The 25,191-nt window shown below is 38.0% G+C and overlaps 1 protein-coding gene across 9 annotated transcripts in view; it reads right to left on the bottom strand.

The window, feature by feature from the left end:
* IQCB1 (IQ motif containing B1) overlaps positions 1 to 25,191 on the bottom strand; it is a 105,737-nt gene that overhangs the window by 28,459 nt on the left and 52,087 nt on the right. For all 9 annotated transcript variants that reach the window (XM_033944839.1, XM_033944840.1, XM_033944836.1 and 6 more), the window contains one exon: positions 11,613 to 11,722. In XM_033944839.1, coding sequence (XP_033800730.1) covers positions 11,613 to 11,722 — 110 coding nt within the window. The remainder of the gene's footprint in view (positions 1 to 11,612; positions 11,723 to 25,191) is intronic.

The following is a 25,191-nucleotide window of genomic DNA, read 5'->3' as shown; positions in this document are numbered from 1 at the left end:
ATTTTACCCAGCCAATCGTTCCATTTGCCTGCCTGGAAGGCGAGCGTTCTGTCTAGGAATCTTTTGTAGTGGCAGGCCTTAATTGTCGGAAAGGTGAACAGATGAATTCTACGTGTGAGCCTAATAGAACTATCCAGATTAAATTGGGAAACCAGGTACGTAGGGGCCAGACCGAATATTGATTTGTAACAAAGACAGAAAAATGTAAACAGAACTCTTGCTTCCAGGGGCAGCCAATGAAGTTTTTGACAATAGAGACTAATGTGTTTCCATTTCTTCAGCCCAAAAATCAATCGAACTGCTGAATTCTGAATAACTCTGAGTCTTAGAATGGTTTTTTTGAAGGATCCTAAGTAAATGATGTTGCAATAGTCGAGCATGCTCAAGATGGAAGATTGAACCAATAGGCGGAATGATGCTGCATCAAAGTATTTTCTGATGGTTCTGAGTTTCCACAGTATCGAGAAGCATTTTCTAACCAGTAAATCTGTGTGAGCGTTTAGAGTGAGGTGGCGGTCCAGAGTCACTCCCAGAATTTTTATGGAATGGTCAATAGGGAAGACCTGACCATTCAAGAAGATTGATGTGTCTTTAATTTTATCGTTTGGGCTTGCCAGGAAAAATTTGGTTTTGTCTGAGTTGAGTTTCAATTTGAATTCTGTCATCCATAATTCGATTTGCTTTAGAATGGATGATAGTTGATTCATTGTCTCAGAAGTCAGGGTAGTAAGGGGAATAACTATCGTTTGCATAGATATAGAATTTAACTTTTAAGTTTTGCAGTAAGTTCCCCAATGAGGCAAGGTAAATGTTGAACAATATAGGGGATAGAGGAGAGCCCTGCGGGACTCCGCAAGAGTTTACCCAGCTGCAGGAATGTTTGTTATGATATGATCTTTTACTCTAAAAGATCATATTTAGCTTTCTGGACTTTAATGTGCCATCATAAAATATAAGAAAAACACAGTGTTAACTTATGAGCAAAGAAAGCATTCTGTCACATTTTAAAAAGCTATCCCAGTTTTGAAGACCACGTTTAAGATAAGTCATATTATAAACTTTATTAAAACGCCTCATAGCTATTAAACTAAATTATCATTAAATTACAAAATTTGCCAAGCAAAAAAAACATATTACAGTAATAAAATCCAAAAAGCCAACAATACTTCGGTTTTATTTAATATCTTAAAATCCATTAAACCAGAATTACAAAATACAACCAGTAAGTTAAAATCAAATCTAACAGCCCAAGAAATAGCAGATTATTTCTGTCAGAAAATCTCCACAATTAGACAAAATTTTACAAACAATACATCAAACACACTTATATCAGAAGATGCAAGTACTAATATTCCTACAGCGAAATGTAGCAATTTCAGAACACCTTCCTTGCAAGAATTAGAAGGACATCTTAAAAATATTAATCTAAAAGGCTCTTCATCAGAAATCATTCCTCCAATATATTTAAAAAAAATTTTTTCTTATCTTGGCCCTTATATTCTCTCTCTTATTCAAAATAGTTTCCTATCTGCAACTGTTCCTATATCTTGGAAAACGTCTACTGTCATTCCTATTATAAAAAATTTCAAAAATAGTCAAGATGATATCTCCAACTATCGACCGATTTCTAATTTACCGTTTTTAATGAAACTATCCGAAAAACTAGTGTTTGACCAACTTTCCGACTTTATCGAATCCTCAAATGCCCTTCACCCCAACCAAACAGGATTTCGCAAACACCATAGTACAGAATACTCGTTGATTGGTCTTATAACAAATATACACTATTACCTCGACCATCACAAATCAGTTGCTCTTTTCTCTTTAGACTTATCGGCTGCATTCGATACAATCGATCATGAACTACTGTTAAATCGGATGCAATCACTAGGCATAGATGGTCAAGTCTTACAATGGTTACATTCTTTTCTCTCTGACCGCATTTCCAGAGTCAAATTTAAGGATGCTTTCTCTTCAAACTATACTACTACCTATGGAGTACCGCAAGGCTCAATTTTATCTCCTCTCTTATTTAACATCTTCTTATCACCACTTCTTACTATTTCCCAATCACTTGGCTTTACAACTTTTTCCTATGCGGATGATATACAACTTATACACCCCATTGACCCTGAAAATGACGAAGAAATTCAAGCCATAAACAAAAAACTGGAATTAATAAAAAACTGGTTAACTTGTAACAAACTGGCACTAAATATACAAAAATCCAAGACCATGCTTTTCATCTGGAAAGCAAACCTAGCACTATCATCACCATTTACTCTAAACAATATTCCTATAGAATCTGTATCTCAACTTAAAATTCTTGGAGTAATACTTGATGTAGACCTATCATTTCACAGTCATATTAGTGAAACAGTTAGATCTTGCTTCTACAGATTACGTCTTATAAGATCAATCTCTACCTTTCTTGATTCTAAATCTATCAATATTCTAATTCATTCTCTTATTATATCTAAATTAGATTATTGCAACTCCCTCTTCATTAATATAACCCAGAAAGAAAAAAGACGACTTCAGATAATTCAAAACACTGCAATAAAATTAATCCATAAAGCTAAAAAATATGATCACGTCACTCCACTGTTGATTAAATCACACTGGTTGCCCATTTCGCATTGTATTACTTTCAAAATTATACTTTTAGTACATAAAACACTCACCTTCAACGAACCACAATTTATTTCTAAAATGCTCATTCCATATAATTCAGTACGTTCGTTACGTTCATCTACTTCAAATTTATTATCTATCCCCTCCTTAAAAATCATTGGCATAAGAAGAAATGAAATATTTTCTGTTATGGCTCCCACATCGTGGGTCCGATGAGGAGTTTACACATAAAACCTGAGGCCATGAATTAACAGGAGCCCGAGGTGGTGTTTCTGAGGATCATGTTACTGACAGATGCATCTATGAAGATGAGCCACGGGTGGGTGGATCAATTAACTATTGTTCCATTATTTGAGCTGTATACATTTGGGCTCTCACAAGTGTAATTATTGAAGAGAGGTGCTAAGGATAAATTTATTTTAAAAAACCCAACCCATTTAAAAAGTAGCATAAGCCATGCATAAGAGGCAGTGTCTTCAAATAAATATCATTAGGAGCTCCCATTATTTTCTTTGCTCTAAACAGAACTCTGATTACAGCACTAACATCAGATCTGGTTAATGAATGAATGCTTGGCTTGTTAATAATACTGGAGCCCATTTAATATTAAACTCATGAACAGTATTCTGAGCTGTGTGCCATGTTCAGTGCAGATATGCAGGGCATATTGTTGACAATGTATGCACATTCCTGTTTTTGCTATAAGCTTAACTTAATTGGAATACAAATAAAGTTCTTCATTAAATGGTCATGTTAATTAGGTAATGAAATAGAAATTGTTTCTGAATTGCTTTATTCATATGTTTCCTATTTATTTATTCACTTATTTTTTTGCTCATCTCTTTCCAATTAATGACACAGTACCTCATGAAAGACTTTCTGAGGAAATTAGGAAGTCATAAGATATGAGGTAATGTCCTATTATGGATTAAGAACTAGTTGAAAGAGAAAACAGAGTAGGTTTAAATGGTCAATATTCTCAATGGAGAAGGGTAAATAGTGGGGTTCCCCAGAGGCCTATGCTGGGGCCGCTGTCTTGTTAACATATTTATCAATGATCTAGAGATGGGGAATAACTAGTGAGATAATTACATTTGCTGATGACACAAAGTTGTTAAATTTCAAGAGGATCTTGTGAGACTGGGCATCAAAATGGCAGATGACATTTAATGTGAACAAGTGCGAAGTGATGTATGTGGGAAAGAGGAACCCAAACTATAGTCACTGGCCAGGAAAATGATCTAGATGTCTTTGTTGAGGATACGTTGAAATCCTTGGCTCAATATGCGGCAGCGGCTAAGAAAGCAAATAGAATGTTAGGAATTGCACAAGGCAACAAAAAATTTGGAGGGAGAATCATCTGACAACACAGCACATTTTTCTAAATTGGTTTTTCACACTGATTTCAGATCTGTTATTAGCTTTTTTTCAGTCATGTAAACTTTTAAAGTTATGACTGATCTTATTTTATAGCGTTTTAGCATATAGGGTTTCAAGAATTGCAGCATCAACTTAAAGAAATGTTTCAGTATCTTCGGTTCAAAGTCAAATAAACACACAGAACAGCATAATTATACTGGACTGTGTCACTTAGCAACCGATATTTCTTCAAAAATGCTTAAGAGTATGATTTATTTTTGTGAGCTGTGTATGGATTGTCACGGCACAACATCCATTAGTAGTCGGCCATCATACTCTCATTCCAGAAACCTTGGTAGTGACACTCCATTAACTGAATGTCCTGGTGAAAACGTTCTCCTTGTTCGTCACTCACCGTACCAAGATTTTCCAGAAAAAAGTCAAAATGTGAGTGCAAAAAGTGTATTTTTTTTAATAACATGCGACAGCCAAGTTTCTGATATGAGTCAAGGAGATTCTGAACTCCTTCCTTGTATGAAGGAGACTTATGGTTGCCCAGAAAGTTTTCCACTAACCACTTGAATGCCTCCCAAGCTTCAAGCTCAGCTGCTGAGAGTGATTGCTTAAAATCTTCATCCTGCATAATGGACTTGATCTGTGGGCCTATAAATATCCCTTACTTCAGTTTGCAATGCTGATTTTTGAAATTTCTTAACAAGATATTTAAAACCTGGCGAGTTAGCTTTACCCATGGCTTTTACCAGCTTGATATGAAGAAGTGAAAGAAATATTTTATGAGGATCTACCAATGGAATACATTTCACACTACTTGTTCCTGGGTTATAGGTATCCCTCAGCTGCCAGGCACGCTTGACATAATGTTCAGTTGTAGATCTGATATCCCACAAGCACAGGAATCATCAGTATTTAGTGAATCCTCCTTACATTCCCATTAGCATACCAATGACCTTCAGATCACCACAGATATTCCACTGGTGTGTTTTACAACTAATTGCTTCTAGTAAATTCTTCATATTCTCATAAGACTCCTTTAGATGAGCAAAATGGGCAATTGGTATACTTGGTTTGGCATTTCCGTTGTGCAGTAACATTGCCTTCAAGCTTCTCTGTGAAGAATCAATGAAGAGACACCATTCATCTGGACAATACACTTGTGACAAACTGTTGAAGAGCCCGTTGATGTCATGACAAAAGCACAATGAGTCATTTACAGTGAAGAATGCTATTAAGTTATGATTCCTTTATCTGTAATGAGTTATATTAGCATCTTTTGCAAGCAAGTGCTTTTGCTTAAGCCTTGAAGCAAGAAGTTCTGCTTTTTCTTTTGAAGATTTAGATCACGAATAAGATCATTGAGCTCAGCTTGTGTAAAGGTCTCTGGTTCCGAATCTTCATCATTCACATAATCAGGATCAGATAATGGATTGTGACCAGCTGCTGTATTAACATCACATTCCTCATCATGTTCCACAGAAGCAAGTCCATCTTGTGGAGGTACAGGGACAGGCAGTGAGTCATCATGAGGAACAGGCCTAATAGCAGAATCCAGAGTAGGATATATAATTTTATACTTAGTTTTAGCTGATAATCCACTTGTGTTCACAAGGCAAAAGTAGCAATCTTTAATATGGTCTCGCGGTTCAGTTCATATCATTGGGATTGCAAATGACATTGCTGCCTTTCACTGATTGAGCCAGTCACGAAGTCTATTTGAACAACTAGTACACACTTATCCTGGTCACCCAGTGGACAGCCAAAGTACAATTTGTATACCTTCTTCAGACCTACGGTAATTGAGCGATTTTGTGCTTTTGTCGTGAATGAACCACAGATGTAACAGAAACTATCTGGATGATTAGTACAATGTCTTGGCATGATAACGACTGATATTAATCACTACCTGTAGCATAAAAAAACAAAGACAACTATCATTAACCCTCCTTATACATTTATCTAATAAATGCATAATATATCCCCAATTAATGTTTATAATTATATACAATAAGCCTCATTACAAAAATGTGATGTGCTAGTGAAAAACTAAACACAGATTTGTTGAAAAATACTACAAAACCCACTCAACATTAACTCTGATGAAAATGATGTGTTGACCTGTGTTATCGAGAAAGGAATGAAAAACAAAGATAAAAATGTTATAATGCCCTTGTATCACTCTATGGTGAAGCCACACCTCGAATACTGTGTGCAATTCTGGTTGCCGTATCTCAAAAATGATATAGCGGAATTAGAAACGGTACAGAGAAGGGTGACAAAAATGATAAAAGGGATGGGACAACTTCCCTAGGAGGAAAGGCTATATCAGCTAGGGATCTTCAGCTTGTAGAAGAGACAGCTCAGGGGTGATATTGATAGAGATCTATAAAATACTGAGTGCAGTGGAAAGTGTAGATGTGAATCACTTGTTTACTCTTTCTAAAAATGCTAGGACTAGGGGACATGGGATGAAGCTACTAAGTAGCAGACTTAAAACAAACTGGAGAAAATATTTCTTCACACAACATGTAATTAAACTCTGGAATTCGTTGTCAGAGAATGTGGTGAAATCAGTTAGCTTAACAGGGTTTTAAAAAGGTTTGGATAATTTCCTAAAAGGTTTTTACAGCTTTTCTAAAGTTAAGAAGTACTTTAAGGGCTCTGATATTAGGAGGAAGGCTGTTCCAGAGGTTTGGTTAGAAATGGGAATAGGATTGTTTCTAGGCTGTCTGGAGTTAGAGGGAGTGTCCTGATGGTGCATGTAGCTTGGGAGCGTAGCTTTCTCTTTGGGGTGTAGAGAGGAAGTTTGTCTGAGAAATATTTGGGTGTCATGTTGTAGCGGGATTTATATGTCAAAACTAGGTCTTTGAAAATGCAGCGTTTAGTTATGGGCAGCCAGTGGGTCAATATCAGTGCTGGAGAGACTGGGTCAGGGACATGTAGGTTTTTCAGTAGTCTTATTGCTGCATTTTGAACTCACTGTAGTCATTTGGTGTTTTTTGCTGTAAGACCATTGAATAAAGCATTGCAGTAATCCAGGCATATAGAGACAAAAGTATAGAGTAGTTGGGTGAAGTCTTATTCTGTGAAGGTAGAAGGATGATACTACTTGTGAGATGTGTTTGGAGAGTGATAGATTTGAATTGAGAGTAATTCCTAGGCTCCGTACTTCGTCTTTTGCCATCAAGGTAGTTGATTCCCAAGTTAGGGAAGGGTGGACGTAGAAGCATTTTTCTTTCCTAATTCAAAGTACCGTATTTTCACGCAAATAACACGCACCCGTATAAAACGCGCACACGTGTATAGCGCGCAGAAATCACGATGATAAGCACAAAAACTTTGGTATAAGGCGCTCACGATTATACCGCGCATGCTGCCCGACTCTCCGTTCACCCCCCTGACTTCCGTGCACTGCCCCGCCTCTCCGTGCGCTGTCCCGACTCTCCGTTCACCCCCCCCTGACTTCCGTGCACTGCCCCGACTTTCCGTGCGCTGTCCCGACTCTCCGTTCACCCCCCCCTGACTTCCGTGCACTGCCCTGACTTTCCGTGCGCTGTCCCGACTCTCCGTTCACCCCCCCTGACTTCCGTGCACTGTCCCCCCTTGAAGGTCTGTCCCCATCCTGAAAGCCTGATGCCCCCCCCCGACGTCCGATACATCCCTCCCCCCGAAGGACCGCCGATTCCCCAACAATATCGGGCCAGGAGGGAGCCCAAATCCTCCTGGCCACGGCGACCCCCTAACCCCACCCCGCACTACATTACGGGCAGGAGGGATCCCAGGCCCTCCTGCCCTCGACGCAAACCCCCCCCCCCCCAACGACCGCCCCCTCAGCCGACCCGCGACCACCCTGGCGACCCCCACGACCCCCCCCCACCCCCCTTCCCCGTACCTTTGGTAGTTGGGCCAGAAGGGAGCCCAAACCCTCCTGGCCACGGCGACCCCCTAACCCCACCCCGCACTACATTACGGGCAGGAGGGATCCCAGGCCCTCCTGCCCTCGACGCAAACCCCCCCCCCCCCCCAACGCCCGCCCCCCCCAAGAACCTCCGACCGCCCCCCCAGCTGACCCGCGACCCCCCTGGCGACCCCCACGACCCCCCCACCCCCCTTCCCCGTACCTTTGGTAGTTGGCCGGACAGACGGGAGCCAAACCCGCCTGTCCGGCAGGCAGCCAACGAAGGAATGAGGCCGGATTGGCCCATCCATCCTAAAGCTCCGCCTACTGGTGGGGCCTAAGGCGCGTGGGCCAATCAGAATAGGCCCTGGAGCCTTAGGTCCCACCTGGGGGCGCGGCCTGAGGCACATGGTCGGGTTGGGCCCATGTGCCTCAGGCCGCGCCCCCAGGTGGGACCTAAGGCTCCAGGGCCTATTCTGATTGGCCCACGCGCCTTAGGCCCCACCAGTAGGCGGAGCTTTAGGATGGATGGGCCAATCCGGCCTCATTCCTTCGTTGGCTGCCTGCCGGACAGGCGGGTTTGGCTCCCGTCTGTCCGGCCAACTACCAAAGGTACGGGGAAGGGGGGTGGGGGGGTCGTGGGGGTCGCCAGGGGGATCGCGGGTCGGCTGGGGGGCGGTCGGAGGTTCTTGGGGGGGGACGGTCGTTGGGGGGGAGGGGGGTTTGCGTCGAGGGCAGGAGGGCCTGGGATCCCTCCTGCCCGTAATGTAGTGCGGGGTGGGGTTAGGGGGTCGCCGTGGCCAGGAGGGTTTGGGCTCCCTTCTGGCCCGATATTGTCGGGAAGTCGGCGGTCCTTCGGGGTGGGGGTGCGAGTGGTCCTGCCGGGGGGGGGATGTATCGGACGTCGGGGAGTCGGCCGGGCAAGAGGGCTTGGGCTCCCTCTTGCTCCGATCGTGGATGCGGGTGCGGGTGGGAGCGCGTGCGAGCGGTCGTTCGGGGTGGGGGTGCGAGTGGTCCTGCCGGGGGGGGGGATGTATCGGACGTCGGGGAGTCGGCCGGGCAAGAGGGCTTGGGCTCCCTCTTGCTCCGATCGTGGATGCGGGTGGGAGCGCGTGCGAGTGGTCGTTCGGGGTGGGGGTGCGAGTGGTCCTGCTGGGAGGGTGAATCGGGCGGGGTGGGAACTATGTTTTAAAAACTTTTGTATACCGCGCTCACGCATATAACGCGCGAGGGGTATGCGCGGTAGGTAAAACGCGTATAATGCGCGCGTTATATGCGTGAAAATACGGTAGTTTAGTCTTGAAGGTGTTCAGTTGAAGTTTGTTCGAGGCCATCCAATATTTAATTTAAGATAAGCAGTTGTGCAGGGTTGTGGTCTGGGAATCGCGATTTGCTCCTAGTGGTAGATACATTTGAATGTTGTCAGCAGAGTGGATTTTGATTTGGTATTTTTTGGCTATGTCAAGTACTGGTTTGATGTAGAGATTGAAAAGAAGAGCAGATAATAGGGTTTCCTGTGATACTTCATATTTGATTTGTTCAGTTTTGATAGATTAGTGCCTAGTACTTTTTGGGATCTTTAGCTCAGAAAGGATTGGAACCAGTGTAGTGCTGTATCACGGATACCGATTTCTGCGAGGCAGGTGAGGAAGATTGAGTGATCGATGATATCAAAAGTTGCACTCAGGTTAAGCAAGACAAATAGAATGTCATTGCCCTTATCCAGCAGTTGCCATCAGTAGTCTATAATGTTGACAGTAAGACAGTTTCAGTGCTGTGGTGTTTTCTGAAGCCTGACTGGAATGTGGAAAGGGCCTCCCATTTGTTGATGAATGTTTGTAGCTGGGTTAGTGCTGCCTTTTCCAATATCTTAGATATGTAGGGCAGGTTGGAGACAGGCCTGAAGTTGCTTGGTACACCATGGTCGAGTGATTTTTTTTTTAGGACCAGCCTTATGATTGCTCATTTCCAACTTTCGGGCACATGTTCTGTTGACGAGTGGAAGAAAAGAGTTTATAAAGGAGTCTTTGACTGATATTAGGAGATATGATGGGCAGGGTCCAAGATGGAGTTTGAGGGCCAGATTGTGTCTGCAATTCCGTTAAGTTATTTGTTCTTAAGAAAATAAGCTGAAACGATAATTTCCTTGATCCAGCACGCAATGGAAGCTTTAGATAAAGAAGTGGTACTTCGTCTTTTCTATAAGACTGAAAATGTTGAATTTTATGGTCATAAGATTGCCATCTTTCCTGATGTTTCAAGATGGACTGAGTGTGGCTTTTCTCCCATACTGTGGACTATATTCATGGTATAATTTGTGAAGATTTCCTTTTCGAATCTTGTATTAGTTAATTGAATATATTATTTTTCCTTTTTCAAAGTGTTGTAATTCTTTGACTGAAAATATAAATAAATAAATTTAAAAAAAGAAGCACCTTCTTCCTTATGACTGCCTAGTAATAGGACAAAAAGACAATCCGACTTCCAAAACTCTTGAGTTCTTTTCAGATAGGTTCAGAGAACTCTGCGGAGATGTGTTTGGAAAGTGATAGATTTGAATTGAGAGTAATTCCTAGGCTCCATACTTTGTCTTTTGCCATCAAGGTAGTTGATTCCCAAGTTAGGGAAGGGCAGATGTAGGAGCATTTTTCTTTCCTAATTCATAGTAGTTCAGTCTTGGAGGTGCTCAGTTGAAGTTTGTAAAGGGTTGATAGACCTGAAGCAGTTTTCAGTGGCTCAGAACGAATTTATCTCTCTCCAAGCTGTGGCTGCAAGCACTTAGATGCCAAGAAATGCCCCATTTTTCTGAGGAAGGAGATTGAGGCAGTGACATGTAGGGAGAATGGCATGGGGTGGGACCTGTCACCACCAAATGCACCCCCTAAAGTAGGCAACGCTTAGCCTAAAGAACCCCAGCTTAACTGAACTGAGGAACTCAGAACATGAGTAAAGTAGCAAAGATGACCATGACCCAGAGCTTGTGAGAGACCATCCATCTGCCTGATGGAGATAAATACTAACCGACTAAGAAGCATGCCATCTTATGTAACAGAGCTCAGAGTAATTCTCTCTATCACCACCTGCTGGTAGATAGTCATAATCCACAAGTCTCTGGATTCATCTGCTGCTGATACTATTATACTAAACCCAACCTTACAGAGCAAAGAAAGTAGAACAAAAAATTATCAATATAACCCAACCTAACTCCCCATCCCCCAAGCTCCAAGCGACATACACATCTCCAGGTACAGCATGGACTCTTCTGCACCCAGAAATTACCAAAACAGAATCCATTACCTTGCCCTACCCATTTAACTAGCATTTCTTTAACCAATTGCCAAAGATAACTACGATATAATGTGTTTCAAGATACTTTTTAAGTCAGTACTTTTTCCCTGTAGCTGTCACAGTTCTCTCTCACAGTTATAAGGTGCAAAAATATAATATAGTATTGGATTTAAGGTGTATCTGAATGCCTTTAAACACTCCCTCTCGCATTGTCAGTCAGCATTGCAAATTAGTTAAGAGTTTAGAAATACTAAAATCTAGGCTTAGAAATACTAAAATCTAAAATTTTGGCATTATTGTGGAATTTACATTCAATAATTGTATACTACTTAACACTAACCTATATAGTGGTAAATCAAATTCAATAAATCCAATCCTCTCATAATCTTATTTAATGTTAGAGACAGGACTACATTACCTAAAACCTCTCTGCAGAGACGTCACAGCTTTTGGGAGTTTCTTCAGTCTCTTCCTAGTCTGAAATCCCTTCCAGACTGCTTGAACTAAACATGCTGCTTGATGTAGTCTCTACAATCAGCCAATAAGAAATAGATTGTAATGTATAATGCACATCAGTATCTGCAACCTCTTTAAAAATGCTTCAATATACAGTATCATTTAACAATGCAAAGGTGCTCCCAGCAAATGGCAATGGTCACTTTGTACCAGTTAATTCTGTTATCAATTCAATTTAAAAAAATCTTTGCAATATCTAGGAGCAGCCAAGTTAAGAACAAGGCTCACAAATTAAATTGCACAGAACTATTAGTTTTTGGTTGTTGCTTTTTTTAAATTCTTTATTCATTTTTAAAACTTCAATTGTGCACAAGAGTTGATGCATTTACATATAATATTAACATTAAAGCACAATAAACTTAATATAATAAAGACAAGACTTATTTCTCCCCCCACATTTCCAATTAACCAACACCTCATAAAAATACCTGTAAACAACCTATCTATACCTCTTAACCAGTGCCAAAACATACCCCCTCCCCGGATGTGTATGTAATCCTCATTTATATAAATAAATCAATCCTTACAATATTTAGTTAATGGTTCCCAAACTTCCATAAATTTTTTATAATATCCCTTCTGAATGGCCATAAACTTTTCCATTTTAAAGACATAATATAGGGATTCCCACCAGAATGAATAATTTAATCTATCCCAATTTTTCCAATTCTTTAAAATAAGCTGCATGGCAACCCCCGTCATTATAAACAAAAGTTACTTAGGTCATACAATGTATGTTACATAGGTCATACAATGTATTTACGTAGTAAGGACCAAGTAAACATAATGAAAATGGGACAATGTACCACTTGCTGTAGATTAGGGGAATGGTAGAGAAACAGAACTTAATGGCTTGCTGCATTTGAGTCTTATTCTTTCCAACAAAATGAAATGAGAACGTTTGGATGCAATATAACTCTCCAAAAACTTAATGGAACAGGACCAAATTAAGCAGCAGGGAAAAAAAACAAACAGGGAATGGCAGAATAACCAAAATGACAATAGGATGCTGAAATTCAAACCCTGGTGCATAAGACTTTTACCCAAATGAAAAATACACTGAATGCACCAAACAATAATGTTCACATGAGTGACTTAAATTAAGTTTTACCTGTGTGCTTAGAGATCTATTGTAGTTGAGACCATTGAGTGAGTAACCATGTCCACTGTTAAAAGGCTCTTCTCCCAATCATTGCATAATTTATCCGTTTTTTAATCAATATCAACGCTAATATTATTCATAAAAACACTTAACTTATAATGAAGAGGTGAAGTAAATCTTTCTTGTGAATCCTTTTTTTAATAAATCTTTATTGATTTTTTAAACTTTGACAGTGCAATACAATTACTTGAACATAAATATTTCATAAAACGCAGTATTAAATACACAATTTATACATAAAAATCCTTTGTTCAAGCTCAGGGTCCTGACTAATTGCGTCCTGTTAGCTTTTCATCCTGATTGGGTGAGCATGGGATTTAACTTTTTAAAGGTCCGAGCTAACGTACAGGAGTTTACAAATGGCTGAGCTTATACATGAAAACTGGAAATATTTCAGTGTAAGAAAGCCCGCCACTTCACCGCCTGGTTTAAGCCAAAAGGGGCCACTATTTCCCATCGATATCAATCTCACTCTTGTTCCTTCTGCCACAACCGGACTGCTAAATTTCCTCCTTGTGGCAAGGTGATTGTTTCCAGTACAATGTAACGTAAATCTTTTAGATGGTGTTCATAAGTGATCCAATGCTGGACCAGTGGAATTTCTACTTCACTCCTCCTAATTTTGCTCAGACGTTACAATTTCTTCTGTTCCTTGGTCTGATCATTCAATAATTCACATTTGGTTTTATAAGCGATCTACAGTTAATGTAGATAATCAACCAGTTTTATTACTAAACCTTATTTTTGTTTCTTCTGATATTTCATCTATCCCTCCACTATTTACTAGCTTTCCGTCTGATTTTTTTTTTTTTATCTCTTCCTTTGTTATCTCAAGTTCAGGTTTGGAATACTACTCTTACTTCAGTTGTAAAAACATCTGTTCCGATTAGGAAATATAATATCAATTCTCATAAAAAAACATGGTACTGTCAGGAAGGGCAATCTCTCAAACACCAGTTGCGTGCTTCTAAGTGCAAATGGCGTAAAACTCATGCATTATGTGATTTGGAAACTTATCATTTATTCTCAGTATCGTGTGTGTGACTATCGTGTTGCGACTATTATATAGGACAAATTAAGCATGTTCCCAATAAATCTAGACAACTCTATGCTACTCTGAACAGACTTTCAAATATAAATACTTTACAGAAGTCTACCTTATCAGCCCAAGACTTACCTCCTCTTCTACAAAGCCGCACTAGTGGCTGCTGCACAGTAACGGCCCCAAAGCCCATAGAGATTTAAAGGGCTTTGGGGCTGTTGCCTCGTGGCTTTGTAGAAGAGGGGGTTAGCTAATTAGTTTGTTTCAAAAATAGAATCTGTGTGTCATACTTTTCCGGTTTCACCTCCTCCAATTTCCCCTCCAAATACCACTACTTTGTCTATAAAATTTTCAGGTGATTTAACATTATCATTGTGGTCAAAATTTAATATTCCTACAATTACAACCTTAGAAAAACTGATTATATCCATGAATAGAACAACTTGTATCTTGGATCCAATTCCATCATCTTGGATTCTTGATATCAATCATGGCTTATCAACTTTACTTTTAAATATGGTTGTAAAGAGTTTAGAAAAAGGGGTTGTTCCTGTAGATTGGAAAACTGCTGTAGTATACCCTATCATCAAGAATCATTCACTTGATTTATCACAAGCTTCAAACTTTAGACCAATCTCAAATCTTCCCTTTGTTTCCAAAGTTTTGGAACATTTAGTCTTTCTCCAATTAACTCAACATGCAGAAACCTCATTTCAATCCGGCTTCAGGAAATTTTATTCAACAGAAACTATACTAGCTTCTTTACTTAATGATTGTCATAAGGACATAGGAACATAAGAAAAGCTGTTGCTGTGTCAGCAGTCCGCTCACGCAGCAGCCCCCAGGTCAAAGACCAGCTCTACTTGCATTCATTCTGATTCAGCAGGAACTTGTCCAACCTTGTCTTGAATCCCTGGAGAGTGTTTTCCCTTATAACAGAATCCAGAACAGCATTCCAGTTCACTACCACTCTCTGAGTGAAGAAGAACTTCCTTATGTTTGTACGGAATCTATCCCCTTTTAACTTTAGAGAGTGCCATCTCGTTCTCTCCACCTTGGAGAGGGTGAACCACCTGTCTCTATCTACTAAGTCTACTCCTGTCATTATCTTAAACGTTGCGATCATGTCCCCTCTCAGTCTCCTCTTTTCAAGGGAGAAGAGGCCCAGCTTCTCTAATCTCTCACTGTACGACAACTCCTCTAACCCATTAACCATTTTAGTCGCTCTTCTCTGAACCTTTTCAAGTAGTACCTTGTCCTTCTTCATGTACGGCGACCAGTGCTGGACGCAGTATTCCAGGTGAGGGTGTACCATGGCCTGGTACAGCGGCATGATAACCTCCTCCGTTCTATTCGTGATCGCCTTTTTAATCATTCCTAGCATTCTGTTCGCCCTTTTCGCCGCCGCCGCACAATGCGCAGACGGCTACATTGACTTATCGACCAGTACTCCCAAGTCTCTTTCCTGGGGGGTCTCTCCAAGTACCGCCCCGGACATCTTGTATTTGTGTATGGGATTTTTTTATACCAACATGCATTACCTTACACTTATCCATGATGAACCTCAATTGCCATGTCGCTGCCCATTTCTTGAGCATGTTTATGTCCTGTTGCAGGTTTTCACAATCCCCCTGCGTCTTCACAACTCTGAATAACTTTGTATCATCTGCAAATTTAATCACCTCACTTGTCGTACCCATTTCCAGATCATTTATGAATATGTTGAACAGCACGGGTCCAAGCACCGAGCCCTGCAGCACCCCACTGATGACATTCTTCCAGTCTGAGTATTCTCCATTTACCCCCCACTCTCTGTTTCCTATCCACTAGCCAGTTTTTAATCCATGTGAGTATTTCACCCTCTGTTCCATGGCTCTCAATTTTCCAAAGTAGTCGTTCATGTGGAACTTTGTCGAACGCCTTCTGAAAATCCAGATATATAATGTCAACCCCAGATATATAATGTCATATGGCGATTGATCAAGGCAAGGCAGTGCTACAGATTTCTCTTGATTTCGCAGCAGTCCTTGACCTTGACCACTCTCTGTTTCCTATCCACTAGCCAGTTTTTAATCCACGTGAGTATTTCACCCTCTATTCCATGGCTCTCAATTTTCCAAAGTAGTCGTTCATGTGGAACTTTGTCGAACGCCTTCTGAAAATCCAGATATATAATGTCAACCCCAGATATATAATGTCATATGGCGATTGATAAAGGCAAGGCAGTGCTACAGATTTCTCTTGATTTGGGGGGGGCGTGGCTTGGACGCGCATTCCGATGGTCGTGTAAACGAATAGCTCCGTGCTCAAAAGCTATAATTTTGAAATTACTACAAAAAAAAATCAAAATTCAAAAGAAAAATATCTAAATATTGAAAGACAATGACGTCTAGCAAACAGAACAAAAGCGATTTAGGAGCAGGAGGATCCGGTACAGGAAGTAATAAACGATCAAAACCGGAGCCAAGTAATACTCCTTCAAAAGCTCCACTGCCATCAGATGACAACCTCGATGTAATGGAAGAATTAAGACAAATTAAAGAAATTGCTCTGGACAGCAACAAAAAACTACAAAAAGCTATTGAAGATGCAGCAGCATTAACTAAAAGAGTGGAAGTGACGGAAAACAGAATAAACTTAATAGAAGATAACTTTGAACAACTCAATCTGAATGCAAGACAAAACAAAATCATATTGAAAGAGGTAGAAGAAATAAAAAAAGACCTTGAAGACAGCCGGAACCGTGAAAGAAGAAATAATTTAAGAATAATAGGAATACCGGAAGGGGTAGAAAAAAATAATCCTATTACTTTTTTGGAACACTTTCTACCTAAAGTACTACCATTAAAATTTAAAACACCACTGGAAATCGAAAGGGCACACCGGATACCAACACAAAGGAAAACTTCACAAACTGGACCAAGGACATTAATATTCAAACTACTGAGACATCAACAAGCGCTGGAAATTTGTCAATTAGCTAAAGAAAATAAAAATCTCAAATGTCAAGATTCAAAAATACATATTGTCCCTGATTTTGCAAGGGAAACCGCATTAAAAAGGAAAAAATTTTTAGATATGAGACCACAACTGAAATCTTTAGGGGCTAGATATGGGCTCCTTTATCCAGCAATAATGAAAATCACTATTGCAAATAAAACTCAGAATTTTACAGATCCAACAAAACTACAAGAATTTCTGGACCAATATGAACAACCCATGACATCCTAAACATCTTAATGGAAAACCTAATGAGAAAAATGAGTATGTATAGATTTATTAATACTTTACTAAAATATTCACCATATAAGAATTGATTTTATTAATAATATGACTTACAGTTAAAATTTAGAACTTTGAAGTGGATTCAAAAAACAACGGACTGGAACTACAGCTACAGCACACACATGGAACTATACAAAACCAACATTCTTTGAAGGAAATAAAAGAAATAAAACAAACTTTATAAGAGTACATAAACTTATACTTTTTAAAGGAAAGTTTTATAAACATTTTGAAGAAAATGTACTTACAGAAGAAAACGTGGATTAAATGGAGATCCGAATGAAAATGGAATCCATTACATTTACAGAGAAGTAAATATGGTAACTAAATATGGGAGTGGTTATATACAAACAGGAAATGTGGTTGATGGACAGGAAAAATCTCCAATTACGCTGCTGGGGAGTTACAAAATACAAAACAAAAAGAGATTGGACAACAGAGAGAATATCCTGTAAAAGGAAGTGGTTCCTGTTTTGATTCTATCTCTTAAAAATCTCTCTGCCGATTTTATTTCAAACTTTAATTAATTCCTACACCCCACCTCCTCCTTATGTGTAAGAAACAGTGAATTATATATATCGAGTGATGCTTACTATTGAGGCAGACCACTTACTCTCTTTAGATAAATTTGGAGAATATAGAGGTGACAGGGGATGTTGTACTTTTGAAAATAAAAAGAATCCCAGGGAGGAAGCGTCACCTTCCACGGATAACCTTTTCAAGACAAGCTGAATATGTAATGATAGGAGTTCATGAAAACTAATTAATAACTCCTCTCCGATTCTAAAATGTTGCTAAGTTTGTTATGAAAGAGAGGAGATTCAGTCTGGAATAACACAGAATAAATCCAAAAAGACTATGCTGTATGTAAGGTATAACTGATTTTCTCCTTCTCGAATACTGAACTAGCTTCGAAGTTGTTCAGCGCTTTTATTTCTCTGACACTTTGACTGAGTAATGAAAAAAAACAAACCTCATATCGTCACTCTGCAAACTTTCCTAAAGAGATTTAAGATTTGAAAAAACTAATGGATTGAAGTATCTCAAATTTAAAGAAAGAAATAAGTGCTTCATTTCACGATTCAATAAAGGAGTCTTACAACTGGGAATTTTACCTAAATTTCTTCCTCACAACACAATTTGGAATAAAGGTTGAAAAATAGACTGATTGCAACAAATATACCTATATAAAGACATTTTAAGACACACAGACTCCACTTCATGATCCACATAGTACTATTAAAATAATAATAATATTAGATATCAGTATAATGAATGTAAAGATGATTCTTGATAAATATATGTAAGATTGTAATTCTCATTGATAAATCTTATATAGATTTATCAAAAGATAAGATAATATTTTCTTATATGGATTTAAATACATTAACTTTTTATATAAAATTTATATAAGAAAATATTTATTTGCTAGATTTATAGGAAATATATTAGATAAAGGGAGATAAATTATTAGTAGTAAATAAAGAATATTTTATTTTAGCTTGGGGGAGTTATTTTAACCTAACCTCATCTTGCGTACCCAAGTAATCGTATTTAATAAGAGGGGGGGGGAGGGAGGGAAATAGGGATATGGGAGGGAATGAGAAAGAAAGATATAAAGGAGATATAGAAGTAATAAAAGGAAATTATAATTTATTAAGTATATTGGGAAAATATATTAATAAAAAACATTATATATCATTATATAGAAAATATATTATAAAAATTATAATTATAAATGTCTCTTAAAATAATATCTTTGAATGTTAATGGTCTAAATCATGTTATAAAAAGGAAAAAAGCATTACTATTCTTAAAAAGGCAAAATGCAGATATATGTTGCATACAAGAGACCCACCTTTCAAACATTGAATCTAATAAGTTGACAGGTGGTTGGATAAAGCATTGTTTTTATTCACCAGCCATAGGGAAAAAAGCAGGTGTTGCTATTCTAGTGAATAAAAAATGCTCAGCTTTATTTAAATTAAAAGAATCAGATGTTCATGGAAGATGGGTAAAAGTGGAAATATGCATGGGAAATACAACCATGACGTTGTTTAATATATATGCCCCTAATTCAAAACAAAATGAATTTTTTAAGACTCTTCAACAACTGATCTTACCACTGGCTACTTCAAATCTAATAGTAGCTGGGGATTTTAATGCTGTTATGGATCCTTTATTAGATAAAAACCCAAGTAGATATATGAAATCGATGGGACTAGATAATTTGGTACAAACTTGTAATTTGACAGATATTTGGCGAATACTTCATTTTAATGGACGGGAATTTTCTTTCTGTTCTCATGTTCATAATTCTTTTTCAAGAATAGATTATATATTTATATCAAAACACCTAGCACATCAAGTAACACAAGCTGCCATTGATCCAGTCATATTATCTGATCATGGTGGAGTGTGGATTGAAATTAAAATCACAGATCAAAATACAAATAGACCAATATGGAAATTTGATAATACATTGCTTGCTGACCCAATATTTTGTGAGAATTTTCAAACAAAAATGAAAGATTATTTTCAAATGAATGATAAAGATGAGATCTCTAGGGAAATATTATGGGATGCTTTTAAGGTATCAATAAGAGGACAAATTATTTCTTATTCGGCTTATCTTAATAAACAAAATAGAAAACAATTTTCTAATTTGGAAACAGAAATAAAAATTTTAGAATCAAAATTAATAGAAAAATGGGAATATTCTATACAACAAGAATTATTAAAACTTAAAGTAAAATACAATGAATTCTCATCAAAGATGATAAGAAAAGATTTATTCTCCCAGCAGGCATTGTATTATGGAAATTCAAATAAGTAGGGAAGAATATTGGCAAATTATCTCAAAGCGAAAAAAAAGAAATCAAAAATAATTGCTATAAAAGATGAAAAAGGTGACACATTAACACAAATTGAACCTATTTTAAAACAATTTCTAAAATTTTATAAATCTCTTTATACTTCCGAGACTTATTTAAATAAAGAAAAAGATGGTTTAGAATTTCTGAAAATGTTAGAGGGTCCAAAAGTTCCTGAACATATAAAACGAAGTTTGGAAGAGCCAATATCATTAAAAGAATTAGAAACAGCGTTGAAATCCCTTAGAGTTGGATCCGCTCCAGGTGGTGATGGATATACAGTGGAATTTTATAAAACATTTCAAAATTTATTATTACCCTATTTATTAAATCTTTTTCAATATCAACTTAATAAAGGATGTATAAATGGCACTATAGCAGAATCTTTAACTATTGTTTTGCCAAAGCCAAATAAAGATTCCACATTGGTTTCAAACTATAGGCCAATATCTTTAATAAATGTAGATGGAAAAATATTAGCAAAAATACTTGCATTAAGATTGGCTAATGCTCTTCCCCATATTATAGGTATGCCTCAAACAGGATTCGTTGCTCAAAGACATTCATCTCATAATACCAGATTAGCATTCCATATGTTATACTTAACAAAGAAAATGAATGAGCCTACTTTTGCTGTTTCTTTAGATGCAGAAAAGGCTTTTGATAGAATAGAATGGACATTTATGTATCAGGCTATGGAATGGTTTGGTATAAGTCCTAGATTCATACAAATGATTCAAACATTATATAACTCCCCCTCTGCTAGATTATATATTAATAATACATTTTCAGAAAAATTTAATCTACAGAGAGGAGTTAGACAAGGATGTCCCTTGTCTCCTTTACTGTTTGATATAGTGTCAGAACCCTTAATATTAGCAATCCAACAAGTAAAGGAAATACAAGGTATACCTCATTCAGATAGAGAATACAAAATATCAGCTTATGCTGATGATTTATTATTATATTTGAGGAATCCAGAATCCACCATTCCACAATTGCTTGAACTAATTGATAAATTCGGAAAGTTTTCAGGATATAAGATAAATTGGAATAAATCAGAAATACTTCCATTAAATGTACACTGTACAAAAGGTTTATTTAATACATTCTCTTTTGTTTGGAAGGAGGATACTATTAAATATCTTGGAATTTGGATCTCAAAAGATTTAGAAGACACAATGAAAATTAATGAAAAATGTTTATTACAAAAAGTGACAGAGATGTGTGAACAATGGAATCCTTTACATTTATCTTGGTGGGGAAGAGTACAAACAGTTAAAATGATGATCTTACCTGTAGTTTGTTACCAAATGGGAATGATACCAGTTTTCTTTCAAGAATCTTTTTACTCAAAGTTAAATAAGGTATTGACAAAATTTATTTGGCTTGGGAAAAATCCCAGAATTGCTTTAGTGACATTACAAAGACCAATTGCGGAGGGAGGGGTAAATTTTCCCAACTTCTTTAGGTATCATCAAGCCTATATTTTACATCAAGGTATGTATTGGATCCTCCCAGAGCCCACTGATAATATTCCAGAATGGTTCTGGCTTGAATGGAGACTCATGTTTCCTTTACGTCTTAGTCATGTAGTTAGTATCAAAATGCCAAGGCTATACAAAGAACATAAAATATTCATGGATACATGGAAAACTTTAAGATATATGAGTAATCTAACTCCTATTCCAATTAGCAAATCAACAAATCAAACAATTTGGTTAAACCCCAAGATCAAAATCGGCGGTTTCAAAATAATCTGGAAAGATTGGATGATAGCAGGTATTCGCATTTTAGATGATATAATAAAAAATGGAAAGTTGCTGGAGTTTTCACAATTGCAACATAAATTTGATCTTAAAAAAACACAATATTTTAGATGGTTGCAATTGAAGCAATCCATTCAGGTAGGGTTCCCTGAATGGAAAAATCTTACTAATTATCACAGTTTGGAATTCCTATGTTTCCAGATTAATTCAACAGGTCATGAAGCTGCACAGTGGTATAAATTATTATCCGATTATATAAATAAAAAACCAAAAAATGGTCTTAGAGACATTTGGAGCATTGAGATAAAGCACCAAATTAGTGCATCTCAATGGCCACGACTTTGGTCTTGGAGGTTAAAATGTACGGTGTCAGCATCTATGAGACAAACTTGGTTTTTTCTTTTGCATAGAGCTTTATGGACCCCTACACGTTTACATAGAATAGATAGCTCTAAATCTAATAGATGCTGGCACTGTCATGTTGAAATTGGGACATTAGACCATCTTATATTCTTTTGTCCATTCATCTTAACATTCTGGAAATCAATTTGGCCCCAAATTAATAGGATGCTAGAAAATCCAGTAGCCTTGACATATGATACTATATTATTTGGAACAACAATGAGAGCAAGAAGTCAAATATCATCAAATAATAACAAACTTCTTTTTATTTTAACTGGAATAGCAATACAACAAATCACATTCAATTGGAAAAAACATGACAGATTAAATTACACATTCTGGTGGAATTCTGTATGCCATATATACAAAATGGAGCTCACTATAGCAACACAAAAAGGACATATAAATGAATTTCAAAAAATATGGAAACCATTAACTGAATATTGTAAAGAATGATTTATTTTCCCATATAAAGAATTTGATTAGAGAGAAAAAATGGATGAGATCATATTTCTAAATATTATATAATATATTAATACTTGATATATAATATGATATATGGAAAGAATAATTTTAGAAATTTAATTCATATATTACTGAATAGAAGGGAGGGGGGAGGGGATGGGTTATTATTATATTAACTAAGAATTATATAAATTTAGTTTTCTGAAATATTAATATGAATTTTATATTTTCTTTTGATGTAACATATGAAAATGAATAAAGATTTCTCATTCTGTATTGATAGGGAGGGAGGGAGGGATGGGAGATTATTATATTCAATAATAATTGTATAAATTTAAATTTCTTATAAAATATTATAACTTTATAATATATTGATTTTCTAAAGAAATGTTAAATTTGATATTAATATGTGAGTTAATCAAGTGTGTTTATTCAAGTTTATAATGAATTTATTTAAAACACTTGTTGTAACATAAGAAAATGAATAAAGATTTATAAAAAAAAAAAAAAGATTTCTCTTGATTTCGCAGCAGCCCTTGACCTTGTCAATCACTATTTATTATTATCACGATTGGAATCATTAAGATTAACAGGGCCAGTTCTCAGGTAGTTTCATTTGTTTCTTACAGAAAGGACATTTAGGGTATCCTTTTCAACATTGATTTCTTCTTGTAATAAACTTTCGTGTGGAGTACTCCAAGGCTCCATTCTTTCTCCTTTATTATTCAATATTTTCCTGAGTCCCTTGGCTTCTAGGATCCAAGAGTTATTTTTATGCTGATGATATTCTACTGGGTTTTCCACAAAAACAAAATGTTCCTGACTTAACACTATTACAAGCCTGCTTGGACATGATTGACAAATGGGCACTAAAGAATAAGTTAATCTTAAATCCTCAAAAAAACCACTGGAATCTGGATCACAGGTTCTTCGAGTTCTCTTCCCGTCGCTCCGTCTCTGTGAGGTAATCCCATCACATTATCTGACACCATGAAGTACCCTGGGTATGCATCTTGATGTATTTTTATCATTCAGTAAACAATTATCTCCTATTACTAGATCTTGTTTTTCGTCTCTTCGTCAGATCTGAGCGGATTAAACGCTAAAATAGCGTGGCATATAAAGAACTTAGCTTGATTAGGCAGGGAGTTCGCCGCTTCTGGGCTCGTACCTTCGGCTGAAGAAACAGGCCACCTTTTTGTTAGATGCTGAGGCCATGAAGTCAAACTTCAGACATCCCCAGTGCCTGACTATGCAGTTGAAGGTCCTCCAAGAGAAAGACCTCTTAAGATCCAAGGTCTGCCAACTTAGGAAGTCCACCTGTACATTTTCCACCCCAGCTATGTGAGCTGCTGAGATGGTCAAGAGATGGGCATCCATCCAATGAAAGAGAAGCAAGCTTCCAAACTCAGCGGTGCACTCCTGGTGCCTCATTGCCTGTTTACATAGGCTTCTGTGGTTATGTTGTCTGAAAAGACTCGGACTGCTTTTCCTTCTAGGGTGTTGCCCAGGGTCTGCAAAGTTAACCGTATCACTCTCAGCTCCTAGCAGTTGATCGACCAAGTCCTCTGAGATGGGGACCACCGCCCTTGCAGTGGACATCCCTCTTAATGTGTTCCCCAGCCAAAAAGACTGGCATCCATCATCAGAACTGTCCACTGGGAGAGGCACACCGACATTCCCTTGGCCAAGGACTTTGGCTCTAGCCACCAGTCCAGGCTGCTCCATGCCTTGCCCGACTACTGCAGCGCGAGGTCCAGGGCGTCCAATTGTGGAGACCACCTTGAAAGAAGTGACTCCTGAAGAGGGCACAAATGTGCTTTTGCCTAGGGCACCACATCTATTGTGGCTACTATGGATCCCAGCAGTTGAAGATATTGCCAAGCTGTGGGGGCCGATAGGCTGTGGATCTCCTGAATTTGTCTCATGAGCTTCGTTTTGTATGTTTTCTGGAGAAAGACCCTGTTCTGTGCCATCTCGAAATGGACTTCCAGGTATTGAGTCAGGATCAAGTGACTCTTCCTGAATTTGACTACCCAGCTCAATGGCCATAGGAGCTGGACCACTTGATCCACTGATGTCATTCCCTCATCTCTCAAGGATGCTCTTATAAGCCAATTGTCCAGGTAAGGATGCACCTGAATTCACACCTTGTGGAGGTGCGTTGCCACCACAACCATAACTTTGGTAAAAGGCTCATGATGCTATTGCTAGGCAAAGGGGAAGAGCAGAGAATTGGAAATGCTTGTCCACAATATGAAATCTCAAGAACTTTCTGTAAACCGGAAAGATGGGAATATGCAAATATGCCTCTGTTAGATCCAGAGAGGCAAAGTATTTCCTTGGCGCATTTGAGGCAATGACTGACCGCACCAATTCCATGTAGAAGTGGGGGATCTTAAGGGCTGCATTGACTGGCTTTATATCCAGAATCAATCTCCAGTTTTCCAAGTCTCTTTTAGTTATGATGAAGTATACTGAGT

Source organism: Geotrypetes seraphini, chromosome 5, assembly GCF_902459505.1.
Source record: "Geotrypetes seraphini chromosome 5, aGeoSer1.1, whole genome shotgun sequence".
In the NCBI taxonomy this organism is placed as follows: domain Eukaryota; kingdom Metazoa; phylum Chordata; class Amphibia; order Gymnophiona; family Dermophiidae; genus Geotrypetes; species Geotrypetes seraphini.
Note: the sequence above shows the minus strand (reverse complement) of the source record. Positions and strands in the feature narration are given on the sequence as shown.